The sequence below is a fragment of the Rhinolophus sinicus genome, chromosome 1, assembly GCF_057876585.1.
Source record: "Rhinolophus sinicus isolate RSI-liver-muscle chromosome 1, RSI-T2T, whole genome shotgun sequence".
Lineage (NCBI taxonomy): Eukaryota > Metazoa > Chordata > Mammalia > Chiroptera > Rhinolophidae > Rhinolophus > Rhinolophus sinicus.
The window spans coordinates 17,958,285-17,972,208 of NC_142501.1; the positions used below are offsets into that span (position 1 = coordinate 17,958,285).

At 44.5% G+C, this 13,924-nt stretch overlaps 1 protein-coding gene across 2 annotated transcripts in view; it reads right to left on the reverse strand.

Annotated features, from left to right (window-relative positions):
• STAB2 (stabilin 2) overlaps positions 1–13,924 on the reverse strand; it is a 132,258-nt gene that overhangs the window by 67,468 nt on the left and 50,866 nt on the right. For both annotated transcript variants that reach the window (XM_074326224.2, XM_088797188.1), the window contains exons 21-28: positions 13,227–13,313; positions 11,948–12,059; positions 8,667–8,847; positions 6,715–6,808; positions 5,324–5,482; positions 3,572–3,667; positions 2,889–2,984; positions 251–298 (exon numbers count right to left, since the gene is read on the reverse strand). In XM_074326224.2, the coding sequence (XP_074182325.2) occupies positions 251–298; positions 2,889–2,984; positions 3,572–3,667; positions 5,324–5,482; positions 6,715–6,808; positions 8,667–8,847; positions 11,948–12,059; positions 13,227–13,313 (873 nt within the window). The remainder of the gene's footprint in view (positions 1–250; positions 299–2,888; positions 2,985–3,571; positions 3,668–5,323; positions 5,483–6,714; positions 6,809–8,666; positions 8,848–11,947; positions 12,060–13,226; positions 13,314–13,924) is intronic.

Sequence of the window (13,924 nt, forward strand, 5' to 3'; positions counted from 1 at the left end):
AATACACTGATGTCCAGGGCAAACCTCTCTGACCATTCAAATCAGAGCGTCTGGGGTGGGAGCAGAGCCGTGGCTACTTAAAAAACGTGCTCTAGGTGATTGCAAAGTGCAGCCAGGGTTGAGAACCTCTGCTCCAGACAATTGCCCTGGTTACTTCTTACCAGCTGCATTTTCAGTTTTCTATTATATGCGTTCCAAATTTCTCGAATTACATACATTCCCAATCCTAAATTCCAACAAAGGTACTCACGTTTATCCACTGGTTAAATATAGCTGCCGCGGAGAGAAATGCCAATTCCTTATTCATATCGTGCATGGGAGGGAGGGAAAGATGAGAGAGAACATGAGAAAAGGAACAATGAGAAGCATAATCAGTGCATTTCTGGGTAGCCTGTATTTAGCTTTCCCAGGGCTAGGTTCATTTTTCTTGCGGTCCTCTTTGACGCTGACATGAATGGGTGCCTCAGCTTTCCAGGTTGCAAGAGCCAAACATTTTTTTCTTTTTGTGCTTAGTGGCCTGATTACCCTTTATATTTGAGGTAAAGAAGTAATTCCAGAAACTTCAAAGGGAACAACAACCTGAAGTTCTTCCAAATCAGAATATAGGTTGTAAGAACATGGCCACCCAACCCTAAAGAGGGTCACAGAGCTTAATAGATAGCCACCGTTCAGAGCCAATATTGAGCAGTGGCTTGGAACATGGAGCCAGACCACCTGGATTTTCATGCTGGCGTGGCCGTTTCCTGGTTCCTTAGGCAAGTGACTTAATCTCTCTGGGCCTCAATTTTCTCATCTGTAAAACGGGGATAATAAAGGCACCAACTTATAGGGTCGATGTGCAAACGGGAGGAGTTAATGTTTTTAAAGTGCTTAGCACAGAGGCTGGCATACAGGATGTGCTCAGTAGGTTTTAGTTCTTATTTTTAATTTACTCACCATGGCATTTATTAATGAACATTGTATATTGGACCACCACAATTGGCACTAGGGAGGATATAAGATAGGAAAGGGGAAAAATGGCCTCTGCTCTTACACAACTTACCGTGGTTTTGAGGAAGTTAAGACTTGAAAAGATAATCAAGAGTGCCAATATATCAGTGACGTTTGAAGGTGTGAGAGTAAAGAAAGCTCCAGACTTTGAGTTAGAAAAGACCGGGTTCTTTTCCTGACTCTGCCATTTACTAGCTGTGTGACCTTGGGCAAGTCACTTAACCCCTCTGAGAACTCAAGAATCTAATCTGAACAATGAATATGATAATATGATGCTGCCTTGCTCCTGGAATTATAAATATTATATGCATGAATGTATGTGAAAGCATTTTTAAATCATTAGACTCCATGAAAATGGCAGTAACAATTACATGCAAGACAACTACATAAAGACAATAAATCTCAGAGCTGTCTCAATTCTTTTTTGAAAGTAGTGGGGGTTATTAAGTTAGTAAACACCTGTTAAAAAGTAAATTAGTAAACAGGCAAGTACAAGAGCTGAGATGCTCATGTCACTCCTTAAAGGGGCTGCTTTAAAGGACAGGAGGGCACGAGCTGGACCTGGAGGGGCAGCAGAAAGACCAGGGGTCCGTGGGAGAGGAGAACGGAGCCGGCATAGAGCTGGGAAAGCCATGGCTAAGCTAAAGCTAAGCTAAGCTACTTGCAAGAAAAGTGAGTTGAGCCTGTGTGAAGATGCCTGGAGTCCCAGACTGAGGATTTGGACTTCATCTCATTTTCTGTGGGAGGAAAGGGATGTTGTAAAAGCAGGGTTTTAACGTTTTAGGAAATGTGGCCAATGGACAGTGCAGACAAAATGTGGGGTCTACGCTCCACGTCTGGGTGTCAGGAGATAGCTCCTAGGCCCGACGGGGTGAGCAGCAGGAACAGTGTGAAGGGAAGGGTGAGAAGGAGCCTGCATAGGCAGAGAGGCAAAGGTCGCATGCTGCAGCCAACCCCGGGGAACAAGGACTCCAGCCCGAGAGAGGCTCTCAGTTTGGGTGAAGTGCGGGTCCTGGGGTTTGTTAGACTAATGGCTTCAGCTGAGAGGAGGGACAGGAAACAAACTGCAGTGAGTGAGCTGAACAAAAAGGAAGTGATGAGAGACTTTGCCAACTTCTTTAATGTCTCATTTCAACAAAAAATCTTTATACACAGTGGGAGTGAAATAGGAAACAAGACGAGGACCTGCTCTCAAGAGTTTATAAGTCCAGTGGAGGGAGGAGACAGATAAATGCACGAGCAAGGACAATTCTGTGTGACGTGTACATGCTCGACACTGGTGGGTAATGGCTTGGGCCCTGCACTTAGACAACCGTGGGCTGGATTCCTCACTCTGGAGCTGAGCAGCCTGAGGCAAGTTTGCCTAGCCTCTTAGTTTCCTCATCTATAAAATGGGCGTACTAGTAGCAGCGACCTCAGAGGTGGTTGGGAGATTTAAATGGGGGTGCTGCTGCATGTTAAGGACTTAGTAAGATGCCAGTATACTGAAGACACACACACACACACACACACACACACACACACACACACACACCCCAGGTGTGGTAAGCACAGGGTGCTCTAGTACCAATAGGAGGCACACAGTGCACTCAGAGAGCTCAGCAGAGGCCAGTTAGTTGTCCATTTGGGAAGTTTGGGAATGAAAAGAGATCAAATGGAAAGAAAGAGAAGACAGGATTGCTTGGTACACAGATGGTGCCAAATAAAAGTTAGCTCCCTTTAGCCTGTAGAAAATTTGTGACTCACATACACCATCTGTGAGAAGCAGCTTGCTTCATATAAAATCTCCTGGAGCAAATGGTTTGTAGAGCCCTTGAAAGGCATTCTAGCTAATAGCTTTTTTACCAAACAGCTTTGTCTTTATTATTCTGTACTGGAGTTGATCTTAGATGACTTACCACTGCTGCATTTCCATAGCACAGAAAGCCGTCTCCTTCATAGCCCTCTCGACAGACACAGCTCCAGGCGCCAGAAGAAATAAACTGACAGGTGGCCTGATAAAACAAAGATGAAAGAAATGGTTTGACTTCCTAACTAAAGAGTTAGATATGAGTTACATCCGTGAGACATCAGGCTCCATCTAAGGTGAGAACTGCAAATTTGGGGCTGAAAGATGCTAGAAGTGACTCTTCAGTGTTGCAAGGAAAGGCTCCTGTCTGCATGTTTGGTGCAGCTCTTATTTAATCACAATGAAATTCTTTCTTCTCATTCCTGCCAGATTTGGCAAGGAAAAACACAGGACACAGCTCATTTGAATTTCAGGTAAATGAATACTGTTTAGTTGAAGTACGTCCCATGTACTAACTTGGGGGCATACTTGTTCTGGAAAAGGATTTATTGTATATCTGAAATTCAAATTTAATGGGGTGTCCTGTATTTCCTGTGGCAATTATATGTTGGTTCTTCCAAGCTTTGGAATAGAGTGAAAGTTGCAGTAACTACTCACATCCTGCTTAGGGACTCGCTTTGGGAGTAAGGATTTTGTTCAGATAAGAAATATCCTAACTTTCTTTCTCAAGCATTTGTTTTTGTTTTTGTTTTTTTGTTTCTTAGTAGGGATAAAAGAAATCAAGTAACTCACCAGTGGATGACATTGTCCAGGTTGTTCTAAGCATGAAGTTATTGGTTCACAGTCAAACCCATTGCCTTGAAATCCTTTCTTGCACTCACACTCACTCTATAATTCCAAGAACAGAGTCGAAGGGGATTATTAAAAACAACAGCCTCCCATGCCTTGCCCTCATGTGGCACTGAAAAATGAACGCTGGGAACCATATCTGTTCGGCCCTCCTTGAGAACCGCGTGCATGTCTTTTGTTTGTTATACTTCAGATTCCAGAGCTGTTGGTCATCCACATTCTACGTTAAATTTCCCAATCTGATAGTTTCTTGGTACTTCCATTTAGAATTTAATATCTCAGAAGGGCCATATGGAGATTCTCAGAGAAGTTAGATGTTCAAGGACATCGCATTGGAAAAACTGGCCCCTCTATCCAAGAGGGAAAGGTTAAATAGCTTTCTCTGCCTCAGCCCCCCTTAAATAAGGTGATGTGAAAGTGATCAACAAACTGTAGCGTGCTACAGAAATATAGTGTGGTCAAAGTGTGACTGAGAGGGCAGTTCAGGAGTCAGACTGCCTGGGTTTGAAATCTCACACCATGATTGATTTTCTGTATGATGCGGGCAAAATATTTAGCCTTTCTGTGCCTCAATTTTCTCATTTATAAGATGGAATAATAACCCTATCTGCATGGCAACAAAAGCAAAAATAAAAAAACAGCAAACAAAAAAGCTTCTGCACAGCGAAGGAAACCATCAACAAGATGAAAAGGCAACCCAAAGAATGGGAGAAAATATTTGCAAACCATATATATGATAAGGGGTTAATAACCAAAATCTATAGAGAACGCATACAAGTCAGTAGCAAAAATACAAACACTGATTAAAACACGGACAGAGGCTCTGAATAGACCTTTTTCCACAGAAGACACACAGATGACTGACAGGTACATGAAAAGATGCTCAACATCACTAATCATCAGGGAAATTCAAATCAAAACCACAATGAGGTATCACCTCACACCTGCTGGAAAGGCTATCCTCAAAAAGACAAGTGCTGGTGAGGAGGTGGAGAAAAGGGAACCCTCGTGCACTGCTGGTAGGATTACAGGTTGGTGCAGCCACTATGGAAAACAGTATGGAGGTTCCTCAAAAAATTAAAAATAGAACTACCTTATGACGCAGAGTTTCACTTCTGGGTATGTATCTGAAGAAAACAAAACACTAACTTGAAAAGAGATTTACACTGCCATGCTCATTGCAGCATTATTTACAATAGCCAAGATATGGAAACAACCTAAGTGTCCATCCACAGAGAACAGATAATGCAGCATATATCTAGAACGGAATATTATTTAACCACAAAAAAGAATGAAATCTTGCCATTTCCCACAACATGGATGGACCTTGAGAGCATTATGCTAAGTGAAATAAATTAGATAGAGAAAGACAAATACCATATGATGTCACTTATATTTGGAATCTTAAAAAACAACAACAACAACAACCCCAAACCAACATCCTAGATAGAGAACAGATTGGTGGTTTCCAGAGGTGAGGGGTAGGGGTAAATGAAATGGGTGAAGGAGATCAAAAGGTGAAAAAAAAATAGTACCTACTTCATAAGTTTGTTGTGACAATGAACTTATTGTCACTACTACAAATGATAAAAGAGCTGCAGTAAGTTCTAAGCAGAGTACTTTTGTGTCTGGCGGGGTGAAAAAAACATTACTGGAATCCTGTTTCCTTTTGTCGCTCTACCACGTCACACCTACCTGCCCGGGGCCTACGTATAAACAGGTCGCATTGTTGTGGCAGCTGCCAGCGCTGGGCAGCAGGCAGTTGTTGATCTCCAAGCAATCTCTTCCGTCCCCGGTCCACCCCTGCTGGCACATGCAGGTGTGGGTGCCTACGCCGGTTCTGATGCATTCTGCCTGCAGGAGGAAAAGAAGCAGCAAAACTCCGGAAACCTCAGTCCAGTTACGTGATACCAAAAGCAAAAAAGGATTTTCAGAGGGACATTCTAGAAACACAGATTTGCATGGAGTTCAAGGGAAAGAAGTAAAACACATATTTGTAGGGAGAACAGTGGAAAAGTGGAAACGTGAGATGGTTTAAAGAGCCACATTGCTCGGAGTTAGCTAGCTAACGGCCACCACCCCTAACCTCACTGCCATTTTATTGAGCCAGAGACTGTTCTTAATGTTTGGCAGGGGTAAGCCACCGTCTTGACGAAGGCAGTGTTATTATCTCCATTTACAGACAAGCAAACTGAGGCTGAGAAGAGTGACGGAAGTTGCCTAGGGTCACACGGCCACGAGGCACAAGCCCGGGTCTATATGATGCTGAAGCCCAAGCTCCTCATCACTGTACCAACTCCAGGCCTCTCGGGATGTCCACATCAGGAGGCTGAAGGACATGGTGAGAGGGCCTAAGGGGCCAGATAGGTTACTGAGATGAGCCTGCCTGAGTGGCCCGGGCCTGCCCAAGGCGACTCCGGTGGGCTGGGGCAAGGCAGGGTGTCCGATTTCATCCTCAGGGCCAGGGGAAGTACCTGAGGGAGTTTCCGCATGGGAGAAACACGGCCTGACCCACTTCAAGCCACTCCGTCTGTGGGTGGACAACGAATATACTGCAGGGAGACCCGTTATTGTGGGTGAGGAATGAAGGTGAGTAGGACCAGGTGATGGTGGTGATATTCAGAAGGTGTTAGTGAAAGCAGTGGTGGGTTTGGGCTGATGCCCTGACAATAACAGAACTCAGGGCAAGTCACTTACTGTCCCCAAGCCTCCGTTCCCTAGTCCGTAAGATGGGAATAACAAAATCTGCTCCACTGGGTTGGTGGGAGGAGCGAGTTAGATCACATACATGAAAGTCACGTGTAAGCTGTAGCGTTTGAATCAAGAGTTTGATTAATAATCTCAATGTCTGGTTCTCAGGCTGTGTTTTTAAGAGCCCAAAGTGCCCCCCCTCGCCCCCGCCACATGTTCACTGAGGAAGTGGGGCCTCATAGAAGACACCTGGCACTGTCTTTAAAACACAAGGTTCCAACAGATGTGCTTCATGCAGTGAAAAGCCATCAGACACTGCCATTTGGAAGGTCTTCTCTCAGGATTTCCTAAAAACCCTGGCAGCCTGGAAATAAATGCAGACCAACCACACTCACATTGCGGCTGCAGCCCCCTGGGGTTGATCCCGAGCAAGGGTCCAGGTCTGAACAGAGGCTTCCATCCCCTTCATATCCTGCGTTGCAAACACAGCTGCCAAGAAGAGGAGTGAACAGAATCAGCCCCAGAAATATAAGCACCAACCACCCGGAAGAGGACCATGCAGCCTGGGGTGAACTGGTTCATGGCCAGAAAGAATGACAGTTTGCCTTTGTGCAGGGAGCCAGTGAACCAAGGTGGTCACAGGCTGGGGTCTGCAGTCAGTCAGACCCAGGTGGGACTCCAGGCCCCACCTCTCAGCAGTCATGTGACCCTGGGCAAGTCCCTTAACCTCTGGGAGACTTTGTTTCCTCATCTGGAAAATGGGTCTAATCAGACCACCTCCCTCATAAGGCCGTGGTGAAGATTTCATGAGCTAAAGCATGTGGATCATTGAGCAGGGCACTTGCACCCATTTGCACTTTCTAAGGCTTGACATCTGGCAGCTTTTCTGCTCATACTGGGCTGAAATCTGCCCCTTTATAACTCTAGATATTATCTCTGGTTCAGTAGAGAACAAGCCTACTCTCTTCTATGCAATGGTTCTTAAAATATGTGAAAGTGGCGGTCAGGTGAGACCCCCCCTGTCTCCCTTTTCTAGTCTCTCAGGTTCTGCCCCCCACCCCCCGAACACAACATTCTCCTCATTCCGTGAGATACCTCATTCCATATGAGCTGACAGTCTCCTGGCCTCTTACCCTCTCAGACGTTTCTCTCAAAATGTTCTACCATGAAACTTTCGCTATTAGATTGGGGGGAGGGCATTGGTTCCGCCAATATTTATTGAGTGCCCTGATAGGTGCTGGGGCACCTTGTAACTCCACCATACCCCTATGTCACTGTTGCAAATTGTGTGCATCGCAAAAATCTAAAAAATTTTTTTCATGTGTCAAGGTTCCTAGAGGAATTAAATACTTAATCTGGTATGCAAATGAAGATATAGGTTGACCTGGTCCATCGTTATTTGATTTACCTAAGCTCAGCTTATATAGTATATTCAGACCCATATCGGTAGTCTTTTGTGGGTGATTTAAGAGGTTTTAAGGACACTTTTGATTACTTAAGGTTTTTGCTTTATGCACTGATGTAGATCCTAAGTCCTTAGGAAGATGCATTTCTGTTGTAAACTGTGGAAGAGAGAAGACAGTCTCTGGCCCCTTGCTTCCTATTGTCTAGTGGGGGATACAGACCGTAAATAGGTAAGCAAATATAATAACTATGTAATTACAAATTAAGAAAAGTGCAGTAAAAATAAGGCCAAGAATTTCAGACATTCTCTGCATTGCCCTGGATATTGTTTGAGTGGATATTGACTTTGAACCAGATACGCCTGGAGAGGAAACATTCTCTCCAAGCCCACTGAACATGTTAGAGGGTATTGAGGAAACAAATAGTGATCCAATGACCAAAGACCCAGTTTCCTGGACGGTGCCTGTAACAGGGGAGTTATTATTAACGGCCTTAGGTAGTAAACTATTTTTAAAGGCTTGGAAAGTGGGTGGACAAATCTTCATTGCCTTCACATGAGTGATGATGATGATTACAGTTTCCATGACTGAATACCTATAACGCGGTAGTCCTGGTCCTGGGTGCGTTTACATTGAGTTTTTCTAATGTTCACACCTGCCCTGCTAGGTTGGCAACATCACCCTTATTGTCATGATGGGGAAAGGAGTCTCAGAGAGGTTAAGTAACTTGCCCAAGGCCACACAGCTTTCAAAGGCCACAACTTTCAAAGAAGGGAGTGCTGCAATTTGAATCCAGCTCAGTCTGAGGTTTTCTTCATAAAACCACATTGGCAGTTGGAGAGAACCAGTCTTAGTATATGAGTTGGGTCTGTCTATAGGTAACACAGTGGCCATGGGCCATTAAGGATGGCACCTCCCGTCTCCCCCGACACGCACTGGCCTACCTCGCTGTCCCATTGCTGTATTCACAAGTGGCATGGATGTGACAGAACTGCATGTAGGGCCCACAGGCTGAGGTCTGCTTGTGGCAGAATCTCCCAGCGGAACCGTCTCTGCATGTGCCAGCGCGGCAGGCCCCATCACTGCCGATCCTGTTGTCACATGTTCCGTAAATGCACAGACATTCTGAAAGAGAAGGAAGAAGAACATTCAGGGCTGGGGTACATGGGTCATGGAATGCTACTTCTTAGGGTCTCAAGTGTTTCTCAGTGTGGCCCATCGAGGATGAGAAAAACTTGGTCTGAGGGCTGCTTTATATGTTTGTGTGTGGAGTGTGGTGGGGAGGGTGGGTTGTGATGTTGCGAAAGGAGCCAGAGAACTCAATTTTCATGTACTTCGTAGTTGGAGACTTTAGTCTGGAAATTTCTCATCTTTTGATGAAGACATTCTGGAAAAACAGAAGTGATTGTTCATGCTGGCATGAGCTCTGGTGTGTGCAGCTTATATATTTGTTCTTCACTCTCCATCAGAGCAAACCAGTCAAGGCATGGGGCCTGTCTTTAACCTGTACCATCTCATTAATAGTCACCAGCCTCAGGAGTAGGTACTTTTGTCATCCCCATTTTCCAGGTGAGGAAATTGAAGCCTGGATAGGGGAAGCAAATTGCCTAACTTGCTACTAAGTTTCCAAGTGTGAACTTGAACTCAGCCTTCAAAGCCCATTTATATTGTGACCATGTGTAAACACAGTAAATCAGTATATTAACTGGCATTTCCACATGCCTATTGTCCTTTTAAACGTCAGCAGCTTACTTTGCTTTTGACTATAGGTATTTAAAATTTGCAGCATGAGCCAGCTCCTCAGACTCAGGTTCCTATGCACGCGGGAGTGAATGATCCTCAAAGGCAGTGGCAAGGATGTGGAGGCTCGAATATAATCAGGAATGAAAGAATCTGTGGTTTTTGCCCCAGAAAGGACTGATGGGAGAGAAATTAGTCTGGGTGGTCAGAACCAACATCCAGGAAAGAGAAGAGAAACACAGGAAGAGGGCTGGAAAAGCATGACTGGATTTAAAACAAAAAGAAGACTCCTTAAAAACTAATAGGGGCTTAATTTGCAAGGAACAAGACCTCAGAAAAAAGGATCCCCTGCCTCAGATGGTGAGGGGGTGGGGTGGGTGGGGCGAGTGTTCGAGCAGGATGCCCAGCCCCACTGCCCCCAGCCTTGGCCCCCTGCCCCACTGGACTCCTAAAAATGCCAACATTGGCAGGTTTTGGAATAAACCCCTATTTTCTTCCCCTCAGAAACCTTATTTGGCAAAAAGAGCTTCGGACTAGGACCAGCAGCCCTGACTCTGCTGTGCTCTGGCTTCCTGTTCATCTTAAGAAGTAGTTGTGATAGATGGCTGGATTAGGAAACTGTGGTACAGTAATACAATGGAGTATTACACAGCCATAAAGAAGAAAGAAATCTTACCATTTGCAACAACATGGATGGACCTAGAGAACATTATGTTAAGTGAAATAAGTCAGACATAGAAAGACAAATACCATCTGATCTCACTTATTTGTGGAATCTAAAGAAAAGAATAAGTGAATGAACTAATCAGAAACAGTTTTGGAGACAGAGGAAAAACTGAGGGTTGTTAGATGGGGGCAGGGGTGGGGATAAGAGGGGAGGTGAGGGCATTAGAAAATAGTCGGTAATCACAAGATGGCCACGGGGTTTTGAAAATTAATTTGGGGGATGTAATCAATAATGTAAAGATTTTGCAGGGTATCTGATGGACACGTGTCCCATTTGGGAGACCACCTCAGGGATGATGTAGATGCCTGATCACTGCACTGTACACCTGAAGCTGAACAATAATGAAGGCCAACTATAACTTTATATATATACATATATGTATATGTATATATATATATATATATATATATATATATATATATATATGTATGTATCTGTATATATATGTATATGTATAGACTTACAAGAAGCGGAGTACAGCATTAGGAACAGAGACAGTGGAAATGTAATGGCTGTGTGCGATGTCAGAGGGGTAGTGGATGGGGGGAGGGGGGTTCTTACAGTGTGAGGGATATAAATGATAAACGTCTAAGTATTGCTTTGTCTTGTGCAACTGAAACTAATAAAATTAAAAAAAAAAAAGAGAACTAGTTGTGAAGATCAGACAAGGTAGGAGGCGGGAAGGGTTGTGCATTTTGTAACAAATGAGTGAAGTTAGGAGTAATCGTCATAAGGGTGGCTTCATTTATTGATTACTTAAAGCCCTAAATGATGGTGTAACTTAATCAATGACATATGAAGTGGGTACCAGTATTATCTCCACTTTACAGATGGGAAATTGAGGCTCAATGAGAGACTTTTTCTAAGGTCGTACGGCCAGTAAGGTGCACAGTGGGGACTTAACTTCAGCTGGGTTTGACTCTACATCCAGCTCTGATGCAGTTCTTTCATTTCATTCATTCTAAGTTCTAATCTTAGCTTAGAATTATGTATCTAAATATATTTATCTACATAAATATATACATAATGTCATTTTAAAGAACACAGTGCATTTTCTAAGATTATATAACTTCATTTTTTTCAATGTCTACTGTTGTGGAACTTTCTACATGTTCTATAAGCTTCGTGACATTTATGTCACTGAACTGAGAATAATAGCAACAACAATGATAGATAAAAATAACAGCTAACATATTATGGGTAGTGCATACTATGTGCTAGGTATTGTTCTAAGGCAAGTGGTTTCCATTTATACCAACTGTATGAGGTAATTAGTATTATTATCCCCATTTTATAGATGAGGAAACTGAACCCTAAAGAGGTGTAATAACTTGCCTAAGGTTGTACATTTTGCAAAGAGAGGGACTGATGGAAGCAGACGGCTTGACAGGCAGGGGGCGAGTCTGTTTCTTGATATGGAACCCACTAGTATCACTTCAGGTATGTGGGGGAAACTTTAAAAGACTGGTTTTCGAAATGTGGTCCTTGGACCCACAGTGGTCAGCCTCCCCGAGGAACTTGTTGTAAATGCAAATTGTCCGGTACCATCCAGGCCTACTGTCTCAGTAAGTCCACGGGTGTGGCCCAGCCACGTGGCACGTGCTACAGTTTGAGAACCAAGTGCTTAAGAATTGCCCTGTGATGAGGGCATACACCAAGGAAAGGTGCCCAGGACACCAGGCCTGCACCCTTGGCTTATTGCAGTGCAGCAGGGGTCCTGGCTGAGGAGCAGAAGGAAGCACTGGAAGGGCCACTTACTTTTGTCACACTGAGGTCCGTATTTATTGGGATCTGAGCAGAACTGACACTGGGAGCCTTGGAAGCCATCCTGGCAAATGCACGTCCCATTGCCACTGACGCCGTCTGCGCACTGAGAACAAAGGCAGGCACCATGGGCCGTTAGGACAACCCCCCCCCCCCCAGAAGTCCCAGACCCTTTCGTTGCATGGCCTGACTTCTTTGAACTCAGATTCAATCCCACTTGAAATGACTCTTCGGTAATCTGTGAAAAGTGGAGTCGTGTTGGTATCAGGTAGAAAACTCAAAACAGCGACAAGCTTGGGGGTCCCAAGGCAGGAGTTAGAACTTTAAGGGAAGTCAGTCAAGGGAGGGGCAGGGGGAGTCACAGTGGTGAACTGGGAATCTCCAAAAAATGCTTAAGGGATGGCATGACAAGCCACTGACTTCCAGAATGAAGGCTGGCCTTTCTCTGCAGATTCTCACTTGCTCAGATCTGTGGCTTTACACTGCAGTATCTTTCCCTTCAGTGGTAAATATTTTTGCTTTCCATCTCCCCAGCCGTTTCAAGGTTAGATTTGTAATGATTGGCATGCATCAGAGGTGCCTCCCCAACCACCTGGCTTCAGTGATTAATTAGTACCAACTTCGTCCTAGTCTCCTCACCTGAGTGGTGTCCCCACAAATGGTTGTGTTTTCCCCTCCCCTTGAAAGAGGCTTAATTCAGATATGGATTTCTTAAATGTGCAGATCTATACTTTTCCCATGTGAACCACAACTAATTTTTTTTTTTTTTTTTAACCTTTGCTTGTTTAGCTCTGACCTCCAAGCTAGATGAGTTAAGTTTTGGCCTTTATATTTCACTGGGTTTTACAAATAGGTTACAAAAAGTAATCACTGGGCAATGCTATTATTTTGTTGTTGTTGTTAAGTATCATAAAATCTTACTCCTGGAAGGAATCTTAGAGTTCAATGCCGCCAAGCTTGCTGTCGTCCATGGGAGGGGTCCAACGACCCTTGCTGCTAGCTCAAGGTCACGCAGTCAGCAATAGAAAAGCAAAGACTAGAAGCAACATCGCTGTACCTTTCCCTCCACCCCACCTCCCCCTGCCCCCAAAAGATTCCTTCTAATGCAGCTACCTGTTCTTTTAGTAACTGATCTTTTATTTTTACTTCCTGGAGATAGTGGCTGGCATTGTATCATTTCTTGGTTCAGTGGTTTTAAAAATCATTTTTCAACTTACGAAAGGTCAACCTCAACATTCATGAAAAAGTATGCATCAGGGACTGTCCTTATCACCTGTCCATTTCCTGAGCATGGGTTCAAGAAGCCTCCCGGACATTGGTTGCAGTCGGGCCCGTAGAAGCCTTTACAGCATGTTGGTACCTGGGAAACAAAATGCGTGCTGCCCTTTGAAACCCAGAACAGAGTGCCATTTCCTTAAAGGATATCTATATTGTCATTTCTATTAATATCATAAACAGCACTAGCCCCTCCCACCCCCTGCCCATGAGCTGGACTTTTTCTTTGGCAGATGATGGCATGGCCAGTACTCAGCCATCTGTTCACCACAAATCTACTGAGGGCTGACCACGGGGGCCAGCCTGGCTCTGGCACCTGCGAACAAGACAGATGAAGGCTTCTGCTCGTGGGGTATATGTTCTATCTAATCAGGATGAGACAATAAATAAAAAAGAAGGAGGAAGAGGAGAGGAAGGAGAAGGAAGAGAAGGGAATTTCAGAGAGTGGTCAGTGCTGAAAAACCCAAGTACCATAATATAGTTGGCAGGTGAGAACAGAGGTGGCGGAAACTGGGGGAAATTGGGTGGAGGTGACAGTTAAGTGGAGACTTCAAAGATGACTGAGCCCCAAGAAAACCTGGAAGAGCATTCTGAGGTTGGAAATGGACAGTGATTGCCCACACTCTGAGGTGGGAATGAGGTCAGAGACAGGTCAGAGGCAGAGGGTGGGTGCGTGGGGGGCATTGAGAGTATGGG